Raw genomic sequence first — 23,980 nt, 5'->3', positions numbered from 1 at the left:
GTAGAAACCAAGGATTGTAATCCTCAGACTAGCCCATTGTTTATAGTCCTTTTGATCATAAATCTACACTTACAGTCAAGCTTTCACTCAAAAGAAAAAGGAAAGGCAAAAATGCCATGGTGTTTCGTTAAATGCTTCTGAAACAATGATTTCTGGTTCATCATCACAGTCTCCTGGTCCACTTCTGAAATTCTTAGGGTCATAGAGGTGTATGGAATTTGAGCTTTACAAGAAGGATCTGGTTGGTGCTGAACAACTCAGCACTGTGATAAAAAGATTTAAAAAAAAAAAAAAAACTTGTTCTCTTGGCATGCCAACTATCTGTTAACAATGAACAAAGAGCAAATTTTTCTGAAGCTCATCATCTTCTTAACCTTTTCTTTGCAAAAAGACATAGCTCATGTACTAGTTTTTCTGGTAAAGGTAAAATCTTCCCTCGGATTAGGCTAGGGAAAGAAATCCCTATCAGTTTAACAAACATGCACAAGCAGAGTTCGTAAAAAATAAAACACAGCCCTGCCCTGAAACGACTTTCTGAATACCTTTTGACTGCCATGGGTTTAATATACATTCTCTTAATTAATCCTATTAGCTGGGTAATTTCATTCCCATTTGATTGGTGAGTACAGCAGAGCTGGATTTGAACCCAGGATTACAGAGGGCTCCAAAACCCAAGCTCTTTTCTACTAAACAGTCTGAAGAAATTCGGAATCTAAGACTGTGGGTGGGATGGATAAGACGTGATTCGATTTCGCCTTCCTTGGTCCAACCGTGTTCGGAAAGACTGTGGCTAATATCCAACCCTAAAGAGGCTTTCCAAGGAAGCACTTTGAATTAACGTATCCACTTTTCCTCACCCGCCCCTGCCCCACCCCCAACCTTGCCAAAAGAGCAGCAAATGCCGCTGCCAGGTTGGAGGAGTTGGTGATCGTCACACCACATTCCTGGGGCTGGACACAGACTCTGAAACAGCGCCCGAGCTCAGCGCCTCGGAAAGAATAACAGCAGTTGAGATTTTTAAATCATGTGGCTCAGCATGCAGCCACACCAGTTTCCCTACTACTCCTGCCTCCACCTCTCAAAGACTCGAGCAAAACACGCCGGATTCATCGGGGCCAGGGATTCGGAGTGTCAGGACTCAGGCGCACCACGAAACCCTGTCCCCATCCAAACCAAACCCACCCACCCGGACTGTGTGCCTCCCTTTGGCAAAGCTAAGTCTGGCAGTGGAGGTATAAGCCGTTGAGCGGCTCGGAGGCCCTGCCCCCGCTCCCTCCACGCCAGAATCTGGCATTCCTTTGCTCGGCCCATCTGCGGTCCCCGGCCGGCGAGCGTTCGTCTCGGGCAGCCGGCACTCGGCTCTCGCTCGACCCCAGGAAACGCGGAACCAAAGGGCAAAACAGCCCAACTCCCCGAACTCAAGTGCCTGGGAAAGCGAGTTTCTGAGGCTCGCGGCCCGGCCCCCCTTCAGCCGAGGAGGCGTGTGTGGGGCCACCCGCCGAGGGGCGCAGGAGGCGGCGGGGAGTGCGGGGGCGGGATGGGAGGCCCTGACGGTGTCCAAACTTTGGGGAACCGAGGGGCCTCACTCGGAGCCCGGCCTTCTCGCAGAGAGGAGGACGGAGGGGGTGGGGGGAGAATGATCGCCCCAGGTGGCCGGCCGGGCCGGGGCGGCAGTGCGCGGGCCCCGGCGCAGGGGACAGCACCCCTCGACCGGATACTCACCACGCGCGGGGGCCGTGCAGCACAGCCAGAGCGCCAGCAGCGTCCACAGCGGAGCGGGGCGCAGGGCGGGCATCTTCTCGGTCTCCTCCTCCGCCGCCGCCGCCTGCGCAGATCCACATGAGGAGGGGGTCCCCACAGAGGGTCCCCCACTCTCTCCTCCTCCTCCTGCTTCTGCGGCTCACGGCCTCGCGCTGTGCCCCGAAGCTCAGGCGTAAATGCCCCCACTCCCCGCACCCCAAGTCTGCCGCTCCCGGGCCGCCGCCTCAGCCGCCGCCCGAAGTTTGGCTGAAACTTTCTCGGCTGTGCAGCGAAGCAGCCTCGTGTGTCCTTCCGCCTCGGCCGCCTCCTCCCACCGCAAACCCCGCCCCCCTGTCGCCGCGGCCCGGCCCCGCCGCCTTCGGCACCCAGGGGTTTCCCGCAGGAAGAAGCGCCGGCCCGAGCTGCGCGCGGAGGGATCTACTACGAGTCCCCCGACTGCCCCTCCAGCCTTCTCCAACCCGCGTCGGGTCTCGACGCGCCTTAACTCGGTCGCCGCTGGACTGCCTCGCTGGGCTGGGCCTCTGCTGAAGGAGCTGGGTGATAGGACCCTGAACTTCAGACGCTAGGGTTGCCGAGATCGTGAACTTGCCGGGAGAGACAGACCTCTTCCAGTGAGATAGGTATCACCCCCACACACCCACACTTAGACACACTCCGGGGCCAGCTGGAGGAATGCGGTAGAGAAGGACCAGCGCTGTCAAAGAAGGAAATGGGGGCTCAGGCACCAAAGCCCATTGAAAAGGAACATGGCCATCAGCTGGGCTGTGCTACACCATTCATTCATTCATTCATTCGTTTAGCAGATATTTCTTTAACTGCCTTTGCGTATCAGTGTGCTCAGCACATGGGATGATACTAAAGACGCAGGATGCACAAGCTCCTTTTGAGGAGAATCCTGCAGGATTCAGGGAAGGTTTTGCTAAAGATATTCATTGTAACATTGTTTGTAAAAGCCAACAACTGACATATATGACACCCCGAATCCCTGCAAAAGCCAACAATTGGAAACAACCTAAATCCCACCCATGAATAATGGATGGTATATTTATAAAATGAAATGAAATACAGCAATTAAAGAGACTACATTCATATATTCAATAGGGATAACTCAAGAATAAAATGACAGTGAAAAGCTCAGGGCAAAAGGAAATATAAAGTGTATCATTTACGTATGTTTAAATTTTTCAAAACAATACTATGTATTATTTATGGATGCATACCGTACAATATATAGTAATAGAATATAACCAGAATAGTGGTTACTTCCAGGGAGGAGAGTGGGGGATATGATCAAGCATGGGTACATGTGGGCTTACTCTTTGTAAAAGAAAACAGCCGAAAACAGAACAAGCAAAAAGTTTTGTGTGGTTGTAACATTCCAAGGGACAGCCACCATAAAAGCAAAGGTACAGATAAGGGAATAAGTAGATGAGTTCTGGCACTGTTTGCAGGGACAGGAGTCAAGGAGGGAAGGGGGGGGGGGTTGGGACTAGATTGGTAAGATCTTGAAGGACAAGCAGAGAAGGGGGAGGAGTAGTTATCTCTCAGATCATAGAAAACCAGTGAAGGCTTTTGAACCGAAGTGAGACTTGATGGAAAGGAAAGTTGCTCTGATAATCCTGTGTAAAATTGATTGTCAGGAGCAAAAGGTGAACTGGAACCCAAGGACCAGTCAGGAGTTTGTGAAATACTCCAGGCATGGGGAGATGAAGGCCTGAACTAATGAGGTAAATGTCAGAATGGAAAGGAAGAGATGGATCTGAGACAATCTTGGGCAGGGGAGGGGGCGTGCAAACCTATGTGACTAATTGGATGTGAGAGTTTACAGTCCTACTGGGAAGGAAAATCCTACCCACAGAACCTCTCCCTGCCTCTTACAGGATAAAGTCCGAACTTTTAAAAGCAGTAAACACAAGGCCTTTACTTCATTGGGCCCCATCTCTCATCCTCTCCACCCCCATTGTGATCTTTACACAATGACAGTATTGAACGACTTGAGATTCCCCCAAACATATCTTCTTGTTTCAGTCTCTGTACCTTCTGTTCCCTTAGTTTGGAAGGACTCTTGTCATCCCCTTCCCTCCTTCTCTTAGTGAACTTTCTAATCATCATTAGTCCTTCAGTCCTGAGAAGGCTTTGCTGATGCTGTAAAAAATTCCTCCCCATCACAGACAGTCTTTCCACTGTCCTGCTTCCTTATCTTATTAAAATATCTCTTTTTTACACAGGACTGTTGGTATTTCTGTCTTCTCAACTAATTAGTAGGTCCTAATGGGCAAAGACCATGGCCTTATTGATTCCCAGTGTCTATCACATAATAGATGTTGAACTAGAATGTAAAACAACACTACACAAGTACAAGTTGGTATGATTATAGGCTTATGAAGTTCCAAACTGGATTTGAATAAGCATTTTATAATAAATAAGCAAGTACTATTATTGAAAGCAGTCACCTTGGGATGCTAGAAACTCTTTTCAAAAATAACATAATTAGTCAAAATAGCTTTGGAATTTCCCTTGTGCAAATATGTTCAGAGAATGATAATAACATTACTTTTTAGTTGTTGACCCATAGAGTTACCAGTTAGAGCATTCTCTTAACTCACTAAATATAGTTCATGGTAACTTGGCTCTATACAAATTTTAAATATCACCTGCAAAGACTAGATTTGTCACTATTAAAATATATTCAGAAAAATGTGAAGGTACTCATCCCCAAAGATTGGCTCCAGAAATGACTGGGGCTATGACTAATTAAAATAGGTGTGCAGTTTCCCAAGGTGACTGTTTTAAGAAAAACAATTATTATGTTCACATATAACTTTTGCTGGATTTGTTGTAGTTTTAAACTGACTGCACACATTCCCACAAGGACAAGAGGATAAAGATTAGATGTTATGAATTAAAGTAGGAGAAGTTTATGACCAAAGAGGTGTTTTTAAAGACATGTTTTGAAGGAAGCTATGCATATAAAGTAGTCAAAACAAAACAAAATAGGAGCTGAAAATCAAGGGAAAAACTGAAGTTGGCAAGGACTGAGAGAGGTGAGCAAGTCAGTCTGACCCATCACGTAGCATTTTGGTGAATATTACCATGGGCCAAATCCTATGTGAGTAGCTGAGGAATAAAGACAGACCATTAACCAACAATGAAAATCCAGTATGACAGGTAGAATGTTGTGGGTTCACAGCTGATGGACTATGAGTCCTGTCCCAGCCTAGGAGTGGTCAGGGAAGGCTTCCGGGAAGACCTCAACAGCTGGACTAAGAATTGAAGAACCAAAAGATTAATCAGGTAAAGAAGAGATTTCTCATGTTTAGAGGTCTAAGGCTTTTTCAGACATAGGGAACAAGTATAGAGGCAGGCAAACAATAAAGACCTGAGCCTGTCCCCTAAAGTGGCAAGATAGGAACTTGGGCAGGAGCTGCGGGGATGCAGAAAAGATGGACATTGGCTCCTAAGGCTAGAAATTGCTTAGATGAGAGAGGAAATGTAGGTCAAGGAATCAGCAATGACCACAGTATCTTGGAGCATCATGGGCTATTCTCAGATATAGGAAATACAAGAGAAGGTAAAGGAGGTTTGGTAGAGTAGATAAAACTGGCAAGAGATCAATGTAGCTGAAAGGAGGAGAGCTACGTTCAGGTAGAGCAGCCCCACAGCTGTTGATTACTTTAGGACCCTGACTGATTAGCAGGATGGAATTGCACTGAAATATACTTTCTCCTGTTGAGCTCTCCCCAAAGCTAAGCCGAAATTCTACTGTGTGCAGTTAGGTGACTAGTTCCCTAATCCCTGTCAGGAGCCAGGGGATCATGTGGTAGTGTCTCAAAACTTGAGTAGCAGCCAAGGACATGAAATGCCAGAATCTGCCTGAAGATGTCAGCCCCAAATGTACTCTGCAGTCAATTACTCAACTGGACTGGGGAACGGTCTTCCCCAGGACAGTGCCTCTAATCAAAGCAAATCCTACTTTATATGAAAAATTAGCAGGAAAATATTCAGGTGATCCCATAACTAATTAGCTATTGCTATTTCTTAAAGTTTCATAACTTCACTGAATCAAAGAAAAATGGGATCCCACAAGCTTTCATCTGAAATAAATGAACAAAAGAACCTCAGTCTCTGGGGCCCAATTAAAATCAAAAGACCATTAGCAGTAGAAGAACATGAATAAGGGCCAGCACTAGTTTTCATTTTAGTCAAAACTAAAAATATACAGAGATGTCTTTACTAATTAAAACTCAGGTAAAATTGTCTCCCAAAACAAATGTAGAATTAGGCACTTATTTGTTCTCAAGTCTATTCTCTCAGATCCCATAAACCCCTCAAAGACAGAGATCCTATGTTGTCCATTTTGCCCCAGCTCCTCACACAGTAGTACACATAAGTGCTCATAATATATGTTTTGAATAAATGCTGAATGAAGGGCATATATATCTGTATGAATTGGAGAGAGATACATAATTGTCTAGGTCTTTTGGAGAATCCTAGGCTGAATCAGTTAAATGCTATAGATGCTGAAGAAGAGATTCTGGTGTATTATCAAGCTTAGGTTGAGCTACTCCACACATCTCACCACATAACCCAGGAACCTGGAGGTGTGTGATAAAGTGCTTGTGGAAGCAAGAATTAAAAGGAAGATTTCTTTGCAAAATAATATACTTGTGCAGTGCTTTAGGCTTTTCAGAACACTTTTAAGTATATTATCTCATTTGATACACAAAGCAGTCATGGGAAACAGCCAAACCAGTCATTATTATCCCCCATTTCACAGATGAAGAAACTAAGATAGAGTTTAAGTGCCTTGCCCAAGGTCAAGTAAGTAATTAATGAGAGCTGAGACAAAACTCCTGCTGTTTCTGACTTCTTATTCTACTGTCTCTTCCTGCAACAGTAATGAAGCACATCCAAGACAATCTTTAGTGTGGGCACCTCTGGACAGAGGTCCACCAGCTTCACCATATTGGTGAAGTCCACCATATTGGTACAAAACGAGCTGACTCATTGTAATTAGGAATCCCAAGCAAGTGAATACATTCTTTGATTTAAACACATTTTTGGAGAGCCTACCCTCTGCAAAGCACATCCTTGACTCTGTGGCGATAAGACGTGTATCAGACCTAGCCCCTGTTCTCTGGAGATTATAATGCATTCAGGAAGGCCAACATACGAATAACATAGCTACAACAGAGATAAAGCATGGGTCTGTGGGAAAGTAGAGAGCATTGTGATTAATTCTAAGGCTGCTTTCATTTCATCCTCTCCCCAGCCTACAAGATATGAATGAACTGAGATGGCCTATACAAACTGGACTGTAAACAGTGTGAACACAGGAACCGTCTCTCATTCATGTTTGTAAACCCCACAGTAGCTGGTTGTTTGTCTTGCATAGAGCATGGAGTAAGTGCACAATAAAGACCCACATTCTGAGAGGTCCACCAGGTTCAGTCAAACAGAGGACAAGTTCCAGAAGGCAGGAGCTTGTCTTAAGATTCAAACTAGCTCTGAGAATTAGGAGCCAATCAGACTTCTTTAATTGTCTCTGCTCTGATTAAAGGTATAAATAATATAAGAAATTATAATTTGGGCTTCTTGACATATTGTTGTCCTTTTAGGAATGTGACTATTTCAATTTAATTGATGTCAAGAAGAGGAAAATTTAAGATTGTTCTTGTATAATGAACTGTTCCTCATGTGCATGTACTACACAGTGAATGGTGTCTTAACTAGGAATCCAAAATTCTCTGCCATCCATGAGGTAAGCAGGAAAGCTAGTACAGGAATGCTCACTTTAGCACTACCTAACTTAAAAATTTCTAAGTATTTTATGCTGCGAGGTGTTACAATTCAATTACTAAATGGATGTATACATTTTATATATAATGACACAAAAAAGGATTGGCTTGTATGCACCAGGACATCTCGCCAGTTCAAAAGCAGCATAAATCCACAACTGTGTAATTATCAAACCACAATATTACTGGATGACTTGCAGTGCTCCAGTCACTAAAATGGTTATGCAACTGTAGATATTTATGCAATGTTAAGGTGTTTTGTTCTCAGAGACTATTCAGGTGTTTCTACCCAACATTCTTCTTTTTTTTTTTTTAAAGATTTTTTATTTATTTATTTGAGAGAGAGAGACTGAGAGAGAGAGCACATGAGAGGGGGGATGGTCGGGAGGGTCAGAGGGAGAAGCAGACTCCCTGCCGAGCAGGGAGCCCGATGCGGGACTCGATCCAGGGACTCCAGGATCATGACCTGAGCCGAAGGCAGTCGCTTAACCAACTGAGCCACCCAGGCGCCCCTCTACCCAACATTCTTATATTCTTCCCTCACAATTAGCCAAGAAATTCTTGAGCAGTGAGGTCCAGGCATACAGAAAGTTTCCACCTTAAAGTATGAAAAAAAATCTTCATACTATCTGAGGACAGATCACATCTAAGTCCCCTGAAGCAGAAGAAAAGGGAACATTTTCTTATTATGTGGAATTCAAAGTGGTTAACTAAGTATGAAGAGAGGGGCATCACAAGTTAGGAAAAGAAATCTCACTTTTAAAAGTAAGCATTAAAAAATCTTCTAAAGTAATTCATCAGAGATAATTAATGGCTGGCAACAGGTATTTATAATAGAAGCGTACATGGCCTTAACGATAGGGTTTGCTTCTGAAACATTCTAATTAAAAAGGGAAAGAGTAATTTTATAGGAAAGTACAAATCAGTGGTGTGTATGTGTGCTAATGTGTGCAGAGACAGAGGTGGTAATTGCTGGGCTCAGAGCAGGTATCTGTTGCTGAAGGTAATGACCTTGTAAAATATACAGATAGGGTTTTCAACAAAGCTGAAAGTACATCATTATTACTCATGAATGTGGGAAGAAATGTAAAATTGGAATTCAGACGGTAAGTGGTGGTTGTGCCTGATCTGGATACTAACTTGTTTTTGTTTTTAATCATTCTGATTTTTGTTAAGAATAATGTAATATGGGGGTGCCTGGGTGGCTCAGTCGTTAAGCGTCTGCCTTCGGCTCAGGTCATGATCCCAGGGTCCTGGGATCGAGCCCCGCATCGGGCTCCCTGCTCCGTGGGAAGCCTGCTTCTCCCTCTCCCACTCCCCCTGCTTGTGCTGCCTCTGTCACTGTGTCTCTCTCTGTCAAATAAATAAAATCTTTATTAAAAAAAAAAGAATAATGTAATATGACTGCTCTGCTCTCTTGCTCAGACCACAGGTCTAAGCATTTTTCTTGCAAATCTTCGACTTTTTCCCTTTTATCCCACTTATTAAACGTCTAAGCAAAAAAAGAACAGATGCTAGCAAGACAGAGAATGGTTCCCACATTAAGATCTACATCTGAGTCCAGGAAAATACACCTCATTGCCTAGAAGGGCCCTGTGGACAGTTCACACCTCTGTTGGTTTCTTTTGCAAGATATAGTTACCTCAAAAGAGCTTCCTTAATTGATCTTTTATGGTCTGGAAGACTTGCCTGTCTACAGATGACTATCATTTAAAAGTATTTACTAAAGGCAGCGGTTGGGGGCATGGATCCTTTCTAAGCGGAGGAACGAATAGCAGGAACACAGACTGACTTACGTAAACTCCAAGTGCTGCAACTAGCAGACAGCCTTCAAGTTTCAAAAAGCAAACTCAGAACATGCAAAAAGTAGTGTAGTTCCTCACTCATCCGCTACTTGGGGTTTTAAGGAGAAAAGGGAAGTAGGAAGAGTTGAAAAGAAGAAAAACAGAACAGAAGAGTGGGAGAGGAAGGTGAAAGCACGCTCTGGAGTATTACGCACCTGTTTAGAAGAGGGGAAGTAGCACAAATACAAGCAAAAGAAGAACCAACATGGAGTTCCTCCTTGCACATTTCCCTCTTCCCTCCTGAAGGCCTGGAGTGAACCCATAGCATTGCTCTAGAGGTGAGACAGAAGCACCCTGAGGACACCTCCCTGAATTCCATCCGGAGAATTAAAAGTGCCCCCAGTGCAAATCAGTTCCCTCTATCATAAATATATACGGATAATAATAACATTCATCACGTCAATAATGATAACGGCAGGAAACGCTAACGGAGCGCTGTCTGTTAGGCACTATATTAAGCACTTCGCCTGCTTTACTGTTTGTAATGCTCCAACCAGCTTACCGACAGGTACGAGATTCCCACGTCACAGGCAGAAAGTGAAGCCTGAGAAGTTGCCCGAGAGCACACCGCTGTTAAGCAGTGGCGCAGCCCAAGTCCATCTGATCACCTCCAGTGGCACACGAGTGACTTCTGCAAAGTATGTATGCCTGCCCACAGGTCTCTGTCTCAGAGAGTCAATCCCACCCATTGTTCGGACTACTCGCCTGAGCACACGGGATAAGTTGTCCACTAATCAGTTATTGTAAGCCTGGTTTCCCAAGTTTATTGAAACAAGGGCTTGATCACACACCTCCTTTGTGCCCCCCTACAGCGTGATGCCCAATCTCTTGCTTGCCAGCCTCAGGCCCTGGAACAACTCAAGAATTTCATGCCCCTGCCTCTGCCACCCAGATGAGAGAAGCTCAAACAATTCTATAGGTTGGGTCCACACTACAACTTTTTATTTTGAAATACTCTCTTCGAAACATACCTAATAAAAGGCAAAGGCAGTAGGGAAATAACCAGTTCTATTTATTTCCATATTTTATTTAAATATATATATAATAAATAAAAGAAACATATATTTATATATAAAAATATAATATAAAAATAATAAAAATATATACACTTACAAATTAAAGGAAAATCCCCTATGATACCATTGCTAATAACATTTCGGTATATTTTATTCAGGTGTTCCTTCATATGCACCTTTCAAAGAGTTGTAATCATGACATACATATAGTTTGTATCCTGCTTTCTCAGCTAATTCATATATCATAAATCTTTTCCTTACTTTTCCTTACTTTTTTCCTTATCTTTCCCATAGTTGTCCTATGTAATATTGTTATTGTCTGCATTATATTCCAGCACTGACGATAGGTAGAGCTAGAATGCTTTCTGTGTTGGTATTGGGATCTGTATCCAGAGTCATCCACTGTATTGCAGAGACAGTGCCTGAAGACAGTCCACCCATACTGCTTCCATTGCCAAAGACAGTGGAGTGAACGGTGGGCCCTGCAGCAGCTATAATGGATCAGCACCAAAGAATACCTCCCACCCCGACTGCTGCTCTCTTACCTCACTACCCCACCCCCTACCTCTAAGGCATGTGCAGGCCTTTACCACTCTCCTTGGGCCTCTTTCCCTCTTTCTGTTCCCTGTTTCCTCCGCAGCAAAAGGCCTCACTTCCCACTTCAATAAAGACATCTCCTAGCTCAAATATCCCCTCCCCTGTAAAACTGTCCCTAGCCTTCCCCGTTTCTATACTGGCAGACCAACAAAGAGCTCCCCAACCTCTCTCCTTTAACCTCACAACTTAACTCTTATGTTCCCACCTTTCCTTCCTGCCCTTATATCTCAAAGTCTTTCCATTAATTCCAATGCTAATCCTTCTGCATTGGCCATTGATTTCATCCCCTTCTGACTTTTCCAAGGCCATCTTGCTATTCATTATCCACCTGCCCCCACTCTCACAGTCATTCATTTCTTCCCCTCTATAGGCTTAATCTTCTCAGCCAACAATTTTTTCCAGCCTTAATTCACACATGTGTGCACACACACAATGACTTTCTATTGTAGGCTCAAACAAATTTCTCTTTCCTTTCACTCATAAACCTCTTAAAAGAGTAGTTTCTCCCTTGCTGCTCTTACTTCCTCAACCCATTACAGCTTTCTGTTTCTACATTTATTGAGAATCTACTATACGAAAACAATGGGGAAACAGAGATGAACAAAGCAGTCCCTGCTCCTGAGGAGCTTCTAGCTAGTGGGGAAGACAGTAAACCAAACAACACAACACAATAAACTAAATGCCATAATAGGAATATGTGCAAAAATATCCATAGAAGGGCTGCCTGGAGGAAATTAGAAAGACTTCCTAGGGAGGTGGCCTTTGAGTTAGGCCTTGAACAATGAGTTCAATATTGCCAGGTAGAGACTATATATGTAAACATACAGAGAGAGAGTTGGAAGAGCATACAACTGACAGAGGGGACAACTTACTCAGAGAGCTGGGAGACCATGATATTGATGAGTGTTTAGGGCATCAGCTCAGTTTTGGAAGAACTGGTTCCTGATAAGGACTGCTTAAAGAAGAGATGGAGAAAGACTTGTTCAGGCCAGTAGTTCTCAAACTTTGGCGTGCATCAGAATCATCCAGGGGATACTCCACTCCCAGAGTTTTGTGGTGGGGTATGGGATGAGGCTGGGCTGGGTAGTTTGCATTTCTAGCAAGTTCCCAGGTGATGCTGATGCCTTTGGTCTGGAGACAATAGTTTGAGAACCACTGGCTTAGCAACTTAGCTTCTGCTTAAATTATTCTAGTGAAATTACTTTTAGGTGTCACCAAAGACCTTCAACTGCTGAATGCAATGAACTCCTTCTCAGTCTTCATCTTCTTTGACCATTTTCGGCATTTGATGCAATTAATGATTTTCTCAACTGATCTCCCAGCTTTCAGTCTCACCTTCCTTTGTACATTCACTATCCTGCAGCCCACAGGACTAACCAAAATATAAATATAATCCTATCATTCTGTACTTAAAACCCACCAGTGGCTCCCATTCCCTGTAGTTAGCACCAAACTCCATAGGCTGACACAGAAAAGTCCTGGCATTCTGGCCACATTTACCTCCTCTCCCTGCCCCAGTGTTGCACAGCCTATGTTCCAAGAACATCAGACTATAGTCCAGTCCCCAGACATGCTGTGGGCTCATGTGCTCTTCAGCACTACACAAGCACTTTCCTTTGCCTGGCATGCCCTTCCTCCCTTCTCTCCTCCACCCCACCTTCCCCTTGATCTGTGGAATCCTAGCTCAAATGTCATCTCCTCTGTGAAGCCTTCTTCAGATTTGTTATGCCTTTCCCTGAGTCCCTCTACCATTGGTTTCTACATATTATACACACCATTTAACAATTAGTTGAACATATAATTGTGGTATTGGGACCTTCTTGAGTGTGTGGTCTATTTATTATTTTTGTTATGCTCATACAAGACATTCAATATAGATGTGTTGAATGAAGGTTGAGTACATAGGACACACTCAATAAATAAGCAGTAATTTAGGCAGGCACCCACTGCCTACCCAATGGAACCTAGCAATAGGGTAGGCAGGCAAAGAGGAGGAGGACATAAAGACAAACTTTGGTAATGAGCAAGAGTCAAACGTGCTACCTCACAGCCATCTGACTCTCTGACTGAGAGGTTGAACCACAGGCTTTTATTTCGCATGACTCTCTTTGATGACACACCAGTTTGTCAGCTCCATGGACTGGGCAGTTATGCAGCTGCCTTTCTTGCTTTCAGCAAAATACTCTCCAAGGGACTTATCCAGAGCTAAGGATCAACATCTGTGGAGACTGAGCAGGAAACACTTTGGTTGCTTGGCTGAACATACCACCAGCAGGCAACTATTTAACTTTTATTCCTGTCCTACTGCTAAAGGAATGCTGGAGATTCTCTGCCTTTGGGAAGAACAGATCCTTTCCATGCTTCTCTTGCTCTTGCTCTCCCTCTCCCTTCCTCCCTATCTCTCTCTCTTTCTCCCTCTCTTTCTGCCTTACTGCTGTACATTCTGATTGCTGTGGTGACCAGAAATAAAACAGGCCTGGATTTCTATGTGAGCAGCTTGCATTCTCCTCATTCTCTAATGATACCATCATGGCACTAGATTCATGCTAGCTGCATCTAGCAGCTAATGAGCTCAGAACCCTCAGGATTTCTGTCACCTAGCCTTTTCCCATATCTGAGTGCAGATATCCCTATGACAGTAGCCATTTTTCGGTGATTTGTATGTGCTAGGTGTTTTGCATACATGATCCCATTAGATCCTCACAACCTTCCTTCAAGGTAGATGCTTTATCTCCACTTAACAAATAAAGATGTATCATAGTGTGTCAACTACACTCAAAAAAAATTTCTCTTAAACTATGCAAATAAAGATACTAAGGCTCAAAGAAGTTAAACAATTTATCCAAGGTCGACAAGCTAATAAGTGGTAGGGATAGGATGAATAAGTGGCAGAAGCAGATGAATCCATATTGTAATAATTCCAAAGTCTCTATGTTTTCCATTATTTATGCCATCTTGGATAAATGAAAAAACTGTAAGTTATAGAGTCTGCCAATGTCACAGCAGGGATTAAGTTCGGGGTGTCCTGATTTCCAAGGCAGCCCACAAATATCTACTATATTGAAGGAATTGTTCAAATGGTTATGTTTGATGTTCTAAGAATTTACAAAACTTAAAAAATATATTGAGGCTATGATGTGAAAATGACCCAGATCTGGAAAACCTGTCTAATTACCCACCAGTGTTCCTTGTCTCAATTCTCCTTGTAGTCAATGGTCCCTTTCAGTTGCGAGCACCTAAGCAGACCTGCTTCTTCCCTATCCCCTAAAGTCACATTTACGTGTGGTTCAGACTCCCACTCGAAGCAGTGTTTTAAAAATCTTCCCTTCTTATTTTCTTGCTGGAGCACAAAGTATGACCAAAAAGGAGGAATAAGACCTACAGGCACAACTAGTTTGACAAAATATAAATGATTGTTTATTTATAAAACAATGCCAAATTCAATAAAACAATGATGTTTCTTTTTTCTGGTCAACTTGACACTTAAAGAGTAGGTTTTCCTGAATATTTCCCTGTTCAACTGGTGCTCTTGGCATTGTGAATAAACAGAGCTGATGATAACATCCATCAGAGAGCTAAGCACACAAAGTGGGTGATAAAGTCAACAAGAAGCTGAAAACAAGATTTACCACGGATAAGCTGCCAAGAGTTGGCGCTAGATTCTAAGTGGACACTGCGGCTCATCCATCTTCCCCCGTCAGCTTTCCACCCCGACAGTGTCATCTCTGCTTCAGCATTCATGACAAGAGAAGGAAAGCAGGAGAGGAGAGCTTAGGAGACAAGCGCAGGAGATGGATACATAGCATAGACGATCTGAAAAAGATAAAATGCAAAGACTTGGTGATAAATTCTTAATGAATGCTATAAGAGAACAAAGAAGAGTATTTTAAAAGTCAAAACAATCAACCAAATAAATGTCATACTCTAGGAGAGCAAGTAGACACAAATGATTGCTGGGCTTCCTTTGAGCAACATTTTGTTTTATGTCCTAGCCTACCTCAAGCCCAGCTAAGGACGTTTTAGAGTCTGTCTATTGTTCAAAGACTTGAAATTGTTTTCCTTGGATTATTCCCAATCCTGTATTTTCCTTGCCTCTCTTTTCAAAAGTAGGTTAAGGATGTTCAGATTTCCCTCAAGCATCTTAATGAGTTAGTCATGATTACAATTGCATCTTTTAAATTGCCCAACCTGTTGAAAGGCTGCCATGAAAGGAGCTTCTACAAACACAAGCTGGACTGTGTTTTTCATTTTCTTATGTTGCAAAATGTGAATGAGGAGTTACCTCCAAGTGTGTGATTAGCATAAAAGGTGCTGAAGCAGAGAGGAGGTAGGTGGGCTACTGTCTCAATGGAAAATGTTGTTGTTCCTGCAAGAAACAGGTACATTGAGACTCAAATAAGGAGAAGCTTTCGGCTAACAAATGTGAAAGGGTTTCACATAGCTCAGGGCACATAATAAGTGTTCAAAATTTGTTTGCTAGGTTGGAATCTTCCCCAAGATCTACTCAGTCAGGTAACCAACCTTGACTGTCTCTCTTTCCTCACTATCCACACCGCTTGTTCCTCTTGTAGCTGGAATTTCAAGTTCATTACCTGACATGGTGTTTCTGAACCTTTTTTTTTTTCATGACTGTCCTCCTAAGGAGATTTTTCAGACATTTTTTAATTGCTCTGCCACATGACACTCTAATACCACAGACATATTGTTTTATCAGTTGATGTTCTGTGTTTATATCTGTACTTTATACATTAAAAAGTTAAGTTGTTTTTCATCCCCTAAAAACCATTCTTACTCCTGTTGAGAATGCACGACCTGCCAGACCAGAGTAGTTTGCTTTAGGATACAACAGAAGCAGATCACAGAACTAAATGCTAGATGAAATCAATTTGGGAAGAAAACCCAGGAAGATGGCAGGCATAAGAGTGTGTCTAGATTAAGCTTAGCACGGGTCAGGACAGACAGCTGGCCATAAAGTTTAGCCAAATAGGACATTGGTTGGAAAAGTCAGTTTTGGTGGAAAACTGGAGAACATGGTTCAAGGCAGGCAGAAGCAGGAGAATATTGGTCCACTGGGTCAGAGAATGCCTCATAGAGAGAAATCCCAATATCCAGAAAAGTTCCATGGAAGGGAAATTCCTCTCAGTCTGTAGCCAGATTAGACATTTGCCTTTAATTCTAAAGTGTCCTTAGACTGCCAAGCTGAATGTGCCCCATTGATGAAAATCTCTGGTTATCATAGGGGAACATGTCGAGTTGGTCCCTGTATTCCTTGAGAACCACCCACATCTCCCAGTACTTTGATCCCTCTGTATCAGATGAAAGAACCAAGCCTTTCAACCTGACCTGGAACTGTGCTATGGGGTTTATGTCCTCAGGCATTCATCAGGGTGATTGGATAAAAAGTCTGATTTTCCTTTTCCTTAAGTCATCTATCTTCTGGAAAGCCTTCCTCTCCTGACCTAAAAGCGGGAGCAGATCCAGGGCCCTGACTGAGCACTCTCAAAGCTGTGCTTCCTAAAGCCCTTAGGATCTCTTAAAGGTCAAGTCCAACAACCTTTCTCATTGATTTCCCAGGTCAGCATCTCGGTGGCATTTGGTACTGTTGCTCACACTCTCCTCTTTAATTAGAGGTCAGTCATTCTGACTCTGGTCTTCATCACACTCTGCTTCCTTGAGTCTTCTGAACATGCTTTACAAGTGTCTTCTCAGTCTCCTCCTCCCTCCTTTCCTTTACTCAAGGGCATCCTTTATCTTTGGTTCGTTTCTATTGCCTTCCATGCCCATCCCCTCCATGCTCATTTGTTCACATGTTCAATTTAAGTTAATAAACATTTGAGCCCTTGTTATGTGCCTAGCACTGGTATAAACAAGATATGGTCCTTGCATACTCTTGTGGAGGAACAGATGTGTGTGTGTGTGTGTGTGTGTGTGTGTATATATCTCCAAGCGAAACACAATGTGAGATATGAAATACAGATATTTACAAAATATTTAAGCAGCCCAATGAGGAGGTGATTAATTCTGTCTTGAAGAGATCACAAAGAGCGTCACAGAGGAAATTTTTTTTTTGTTTTTTAATTTGTGCCTTGAAGAATGAATAAGGATTCATAAAACAGAAAAGTTGAAAGAAGAGCATTGCAGATAGATGAGGATGGGAAAGGAATGGCATGATCAAGAGGGTTAGGAAGTCCATGCGACTTGAGGGGAATTAGGGGCAGGTCATCACAATGCCTAGCACATTCGTTTTTTAAAAAAGCACAGAGAGAGAGAGAGCACAAGCAGGCAGAGCAGCATGCAGAGGGAGAAGCAGGTTCCCTGTGGAGCAGGGAGCCCAACTCAGGGCTCGATCCCAGGACCCCAGGATCATGACCTGAGCTGAAAGCAGACGCTTAACGACTGAGCCACGCAGGTGTCCCTGTACATTCATTTTTTTTTTTTAAATAAACATAGCTCATATTTACTATATGTCATGCACTGTGCTAGGTGCTGGCGATACAAAGATAAATAAGCTGCTCCCTCAAGAACTCAAAGTATAGTAGAAAGATAGACATGTTCAAAAAATTAATATATGCAATACAAGCCAATCCGTGCAGTGATTGCAGCATGTATAGGACACAAAATAGACAGTGACTGGCTCTGAGTGGAAGGATTAGCAGAGGATGCTTCAGAAAAAAAAGTGATATCTGAGCTGAGCTTTAAGAAATGAACTAGAGGTTTATGGTATGGTAGGCAGAATAATGGCTCTCCAAAGATGCCCGCATCCTAAACCTATTACTATGTTACCTTACTTAGTGACAGGGACTTTGCAGATGTGATTAAATTCAGGGAAGATGAGGGGCGCCTGGGTGGCTCAGTCAGTCAAGCGTCTGCCTTTGGCTCAGGTCTTGACCCTGGGGTCCTGGGATCCAGCCCCGCATTGGGCTCCCTGCTCAGTGGGGGGTCTGCTTCTCCCTCTCCTTCTGCCCCTCCCCTCTGCTTGTACTCTCTCTTTCATGCTCTCTCTCAAATAAATAAATAAAATATTTTTAAAATTTTCAGGGAAGATGGAAAGATTACAGATTATCCAGGTAAAATCGAAGTAATTATAAGCGTCTTTATATAAAAGGGAAACAGGAGTGTCTGAGGCAGAGGAGATGTGACAACGGGAGCAGGGGTTGGACTGACATGGCCATCAGCCAAAAAATATGGGAAACCTCGAGAAGCTAGAGAAAGCAAAGAACAGATTCTTTCCTAGAACCTCCAGAAGGCATACAGCTCTGCCAACACCTTGGTTTTAGCCTCAGAATACTCATTTCAGACTTCTGATTTCCAGAAGAGTAAGATAATAAGTTTGTGTCATTTTTAAGCGACTAAGTTTGTGGTAATTTGTTACAACAGTAAAAGGAAACTGTCACAGATGGGGCAGCAGGCAGGGTGTAGGGGTGGAGAGCGTCCCAGGCAAAAGGAATGGCAGAAGCAAAGGCACAGAGGCACAAACTAGCATGGCACACCCTTGGGGCAGGAGTTACAAGTAGTTTAGTGTTGCTCAGGTTCAAGGAGCAGAAGACAAGGCTGCAGTTTGACACAGGTGCCAGATGATACAGGGCCTTGTAAGGTGCTACTCTACCATGGAGCCGAAGCGTTGCTTATGCTTAGAAGGTAAATCAGGAGACATTCGAGGGTATTAAACAAAAACGTAAAAACACCAGATTTTCAATTTTGAAAGAAAGGGTGAATGGGGAAGAGCCTGGGGCAGGGTGACTATTTAGAAAGCTATTGCAAACATCTTGGGAAAAGTGCCACAATTTGGACTAAAGCAGTGTGAATAAGAGAAGTCAGAATAAAGAGATATTTAAGACTCAGAGAGTGACAGAATACTGGGGCCAAAGACCAAGGGAAGAGTCAAGGATAACCCTAGATTTTTGAATTGGGCCTAGTGGATAGCCAGGCTGCCTACTGAGATGGGAAAAACTGCAGTATCCTCTCAATATTTCTTAGATTCATGTTTTCTTTATTCCTGTGTCCAGTAGGCTGATTAGTCCCATCAACCTATATTTAGACTGTCTTTAAATTCTCCTAGTCACATTTTCTAATGCTAGCCTTTCTTTTTGTCATTTATTCTGTACAGTAGTAAGAACAACTAATTCAATATTCAACAGACACTTATTTAGTGCCCATGATGTGCCAGGGACTGTTACAGACCTTGGGGATATTATAATGAACAAAGCAATTTAAAAAATAAACTAGCCTACATTCAATCTAGAAGGTCTTTAGAAGGTAACTTTGGACTTTTCTAGCACTAATTCACGTCTTCTACAATGACTTCTAATTTCCTCTGACTTTATATCTAAATTTTTTGGTGTGTGCTCAAGCTGTCAACTGGCTTGTCCCAAGCTAAGTATAAGAAGTCTTACAAAAGGGTCGTGACCTAAAGCAGTGCTTCTCATCCTATCTGTGGGTTGTGGGGAGGGGGGGGTTGTTTTGTTTTGTTTTGTTTTGTTTTGTTTTGGGGGGTGTTTCTTAAACATTTCCCAACTATTGTGGTCTGATACCTGGTCTTCCTGCACATGACTAGTGCACAGGTCATGCATGCCCCATGTGATTCCCTGTGCGAATTCCACAACACCCAAACTCATCTAAACCCTGCTTGGTGACCTGAGTCCACTGATGATGCGCTTGTATGTCACAGCATTCTTTCTTTGCTCTGAAAATGTCTAAGCACTTCCTTTTGATTTCTGTATTCTCAATTTCAACACTACCTGCAGACCACCCTTCAAGTCCCCACACATACTAAATCCCTTAGTAAAACAGTTTTGAGGAATTTGGAACAAATTATATGGTGACTGCATTACTTGCTAGCTCACTGAAACCTATATTGGCCATGCTAGCTTACAGTTTTCCCATAAATAGACCCTAGAGTATGTGGAGGTAGGTGAATGAAGAGCTCTGGGACTACTGTTTGGCACATACTTATTTCCTCTTCTTTTTCATGTTTTCCTTTTATTTCTTTCATCAGCTACCTCCTTAATCTACCCCCAACTCATACATATGAAGAAGAAAATGTGAAAGCTCTTCAATTCTTTATCAAGTTCTTGGTGGAGATGGCTCAACCACCTCAATTCCACTAACCCAAAATAGATGAAGCTATTTAGCATAAATCCTATGTTAAGTCAACTTCAGGCTTATGAACTGGATGAGACTAGGAAATAGAAGGAGCCTTTTGTCTCTGATTCACTGGCTCAATTTTGATGCGGCTTATGTTGGACTTCCTCTAGCCACCAACGAGTATGTGTACAGCCTTATATTACAGCTCTTCAAGGACTCTTTTTCAATCCTCAGTATCCTCATCCTTTCTTTGGTTTTGACACCATTAATTCTTTATTCCCTTTGAATAAACTCTCTTTGCCTACAGCTTCCATGACTCCACACTGGATTTGTTCCTACTTCTTGGTCTATTCCAGCTTAGTCCTTAAAATCTCCTTCTCCCTCTCCTCCTTTCCTAAGGACCTCATCCTAGACCTTCTTCCCTCTCGTGATCTCCAGATGATCTCATCCTCTCCTTTGGACTCAGTTATCAACTAGATATACTCATGACTTCCTGAGTATAAGACTCATAATTCCAACTGCTTTCTCAACATCTTCATGCAAGTATCTCACAAATGTCATGAACTCAACTTAATGTTATTTTCCAAAAACGTCTTCTTCCTGCATTCCATATCAGAACACTGCCATCCATTTAAACATTCAAGATAAGTGCTTGAAAGCATCCTTGACTCTCCCCTTTCCCTCATTCTTCATCTTCAACCAGTCACCACTCACTCTTCCAACACTGCTGTGCTTGCCCAATCATTCTCTTTGTCTCCACCTTGACTGCCTTGCTTCAGGCCCTCTCACTTCTCACCAGGACCATTCCCAGTTCTCCAAACCCCCAGATCAACAATGTCGTACCTGGACTCAAAGATGCCAGTCCCACCCTTTCTAGAGCAACCTCTACTCAGCTGCTGCATTGCCCTTTCTCTTGACAAGCAAATCCAATCATTCATACTCTGGAATATTGACGTTCATGGATCTTCCTTCTCTAGCTCCTTGTAATACAATAAAAATTCCTTTCTTTAAATGGATTACCAGGACTTTCACACACAGGCCTTGACTGACTTTGTTGACTATTACAGTTTAACAATGAACAAATCACCATGTATCAAATGTGCCACCTTTTCCACCATTTCTCAGGCCTCTGTACCTTTGTGCGTTCTATTCTTGCCACCAGGTATGAACCAACCCCTGCCCTCTGCCTTGATGGGGTACTGGATCATCTAAGACTTGGCACCTGTGCTTTCTCTCCTGGGACAACTCCTCCAAGCACGGGCTGCTGCACCTTCCATTGCATTGCCATAGTACGTTGCAAGGCCCTCTATGGCCAGTTCCTTTAGTGGAGTTTTTATGAGCCAGATGCTGGGCTATGTTATAAAGGCACAAGGAAAATGGTCATACCATCAAAGAGCTTGCCTTCAACTAGTAGAGAAAGACATAAGTGAAAATAGCAAATATATTATTTATTTTTAAGAAGTCAATGTTACAAATAGTACAGGTGCTGTAGGAGAAGTATGGGCAGCACACAGTGGACAATAACCAAAGACAGGAATGGCAATTCTAATTGTGAGATTAGAGATTGGAGGAGAGTAGCCTAAGGAAATATGTTATAGAGGAGACAACCCGGCCAACCCTCTCAGGTCCCCTCCCTTTTTGGGAGCTTTGTACTATTGCTCAATAAACTATCACTCAATAAACTTTGCTTTGCTGCCCACAATAATAATAATAATAATAATAATAAATAATAATAATAAATAAAGGAGACAACCCTCCTAGAGGATGATGAGAGGAGGGCTTTGCAGGCAGAGGACAGCATGAGCAAAGGCCTGGCAGGACAAAACAGCACGTGCTGTTTAGGGAAAAGCAATTGGTCCTCTATGGCTGATCTTGGGCATCAGCATAGATTCACTTAGACAGGAGACTGGAGAACAAGGAAGAGGATTTTCCTTACAGGCAAAGAGGAGCAACTGCAGGGACAGACAAAATGTTCCAATTCGTATTTTTAGAAAGATCATTCCAGCAACAGAGTGCAATATTGTATAGAGTGCAACATAATGCTTTTCTTTTCCTATTAGATTTGAGCTCCTTGATGTCAAGTACTACGTCTCTTTCATTTTTATCTTCCCAGTGCCAAACGCACTCACTCGCCAAGCAATGCAAGAGAGGCCACATGGTGTTGGTGGTGCAGCGTGGGTCTGAGAGTCAAGGGACCTGAGCTCTGGGTCAGGCTCAATGAGACATCAGCAAGTCACTGTGTGCTTCAGTTTCCTCATCCATAAAATGGTGGCTTACTCAAGATCATCTTTCAGTTCTCTTTTGCTCTAATATTCTGTAATGCTATAAGGGAGGTTCCTTTTTTTTAGGTTTGCAGTCAATATTTGGCAATACAAATAACAAATCTGTCTCCAGTTTATAAAGGTGAGTGTCGAGAACTTAGTGCACCATGAAGCACAAGTTGAGCCAAAGGTTATATAAACCACTCTCTGAACAGTGGGCAATGATTCCGGTTAAATTGTTCACATGGTAAAAGTGTAGGTTCTTCCTGTTGTAGAGGGACAGAATTGTGTCCTCAAATGTATATCCCTTTTTTAAGGAAAAGAATCAGGACTTAAATTATTATTACTGTAAGCCTTTAAGTGATAAGATAAATACATTTTGAAAACATTAAAAGCTTGAGGGTAACCCAGTGGTTTTATCTACCTTAAATTAGTTAGTTCTCTATTTATCAGCCCAGCAGAATACATAGAGCTCTATCAGACTCTCCATGTCCCTTTCATAATTTTTGTATCTCTTTGACTTAGTAGAATATGCTCTGACTTTTCTGATTCATCAGTGTAATACTGATTTCCATAATTTAAAATTCAGGATCCTAGCAACAGAGTCAATTTCTATTGACGAAAAAACAAACAACAACAAAGCACAAAGGCTTCTTTTAGTCTTCATATTCTTTGATCTTTATCTTGATGAGACTATAGCCTTCAACTCTCTTATAAAATATTTTTTTTTTGCTGATATAATTTTACTATCATTTACCCAGAAGGTTTTGGTTTTTTTTTTTTAATTAAAAAACAAATTTCCTTGGGTGCCTGGGTGGCTCAGATGGTTAAGCGTCTGCCTTTGGCTCAGGTCATGATCCCAGGGTCCTGGAATCGAGTCCCGCATCGGGCTCCCTGCTCAGCGGGGAGCCTGCCTCTCTCTCTCTTTCTCTGTCTCTTATGAATAAATAAATAAAATCTTTAAAAAAACAAACAAACAAACAAATTTCCTTAATGTATTCCCCTACCTTGATCTTTGGAATTCTCCACCTTTGATATTGGAATATAATTATTTAAATTTAATTTATTAGAGATTTTGTTTTTTAATTTTAAAGTTTAATGTCTTACTAGCTTATTGCTAAGAAATAATGTACTATCTAGTATTAGGCTCAAATACATAAATTATCCAATTTCTTAATACACTATCCATTCATAAACAGAAAAAAAAAACTCTCACTTTGACCATATTCTCATAATAAGCAATGTCCCTGAGTTTCTTTCTACTGTAAGACATAGCTGATAAATCTGTGCCAGGGCATTATTTTATAGAGCGGCTTGTAAACCAGCCGCAGTAATGTGAAGCCACAGATGCTTCAGCTGAGGTGCACCTCCTTTATAACAAGCCTTTAGAAGAGGAAAAGAGGCGTGTTTATGAGTTTGGTGGACACAAAGTGGTGGCACCACCCTTCCCTTCTTCTCTCACAGACACTCTCATGCTCAGGTGGGCGGGTGAAGCCTGTGACGCCAGTAACCCCGGGGGCTTTGACTTAGCTAAGCATGGACTCTGTTTTCAGTTGCTTGGCTTGTTCTTAGAGAATAAGCTAACAAGGTGGATTGGGGTCTCAGGATCTCATCTAAAC

At 42.6% G+C, this 23,980-nt stretch overlaps 1 protein-coding gene across 1 annotated transcript in view; it reads right to left on the bottom strand.

Annotated features, from left to right (window-relative positions):
• Positions 1-2,048, bottom strand: part of NOTCH2 (notch receptor 2) — a 169,775-nt gene extending 167,727 nt beyond the window's left edge. The window contains exon 1 of the mRNA XM_032420428.1: positions 1,723-2,048. Within this exon, the coding sequence (XP_032276319.1) occupies positions 1,723-1,795 (73 nt within the window). The 5' untranslated portion in view covers positions 1,796-2,048. The remainder of the gene's footprint in view (positions 1-1,722) is intronic.
• Positions 2,049-23,980: the final 21,932 nt, after the last annotated feature.

The sequence above is a fragment of the Phoca vitulina genome, unplaced genomic scaffold, assembly GCF_004348235.1.
Source record: "Phoca vitulina isolate PV1807 unplaced genomic scaffold, GSC_HSeal_1.0 scaffold2, whole genome shotgun sequence".
Taxonomy (NCBI): Eukaryota; Metazoa; Chordata; class Mammalia; order Carnivora; family Phocidae; genus Phoca; species Phoca vitulina.
Note: the sequence above shows the minus strand (reverse complement) of the source record. Positions and strands in the feature narration are given on the sequence as shown.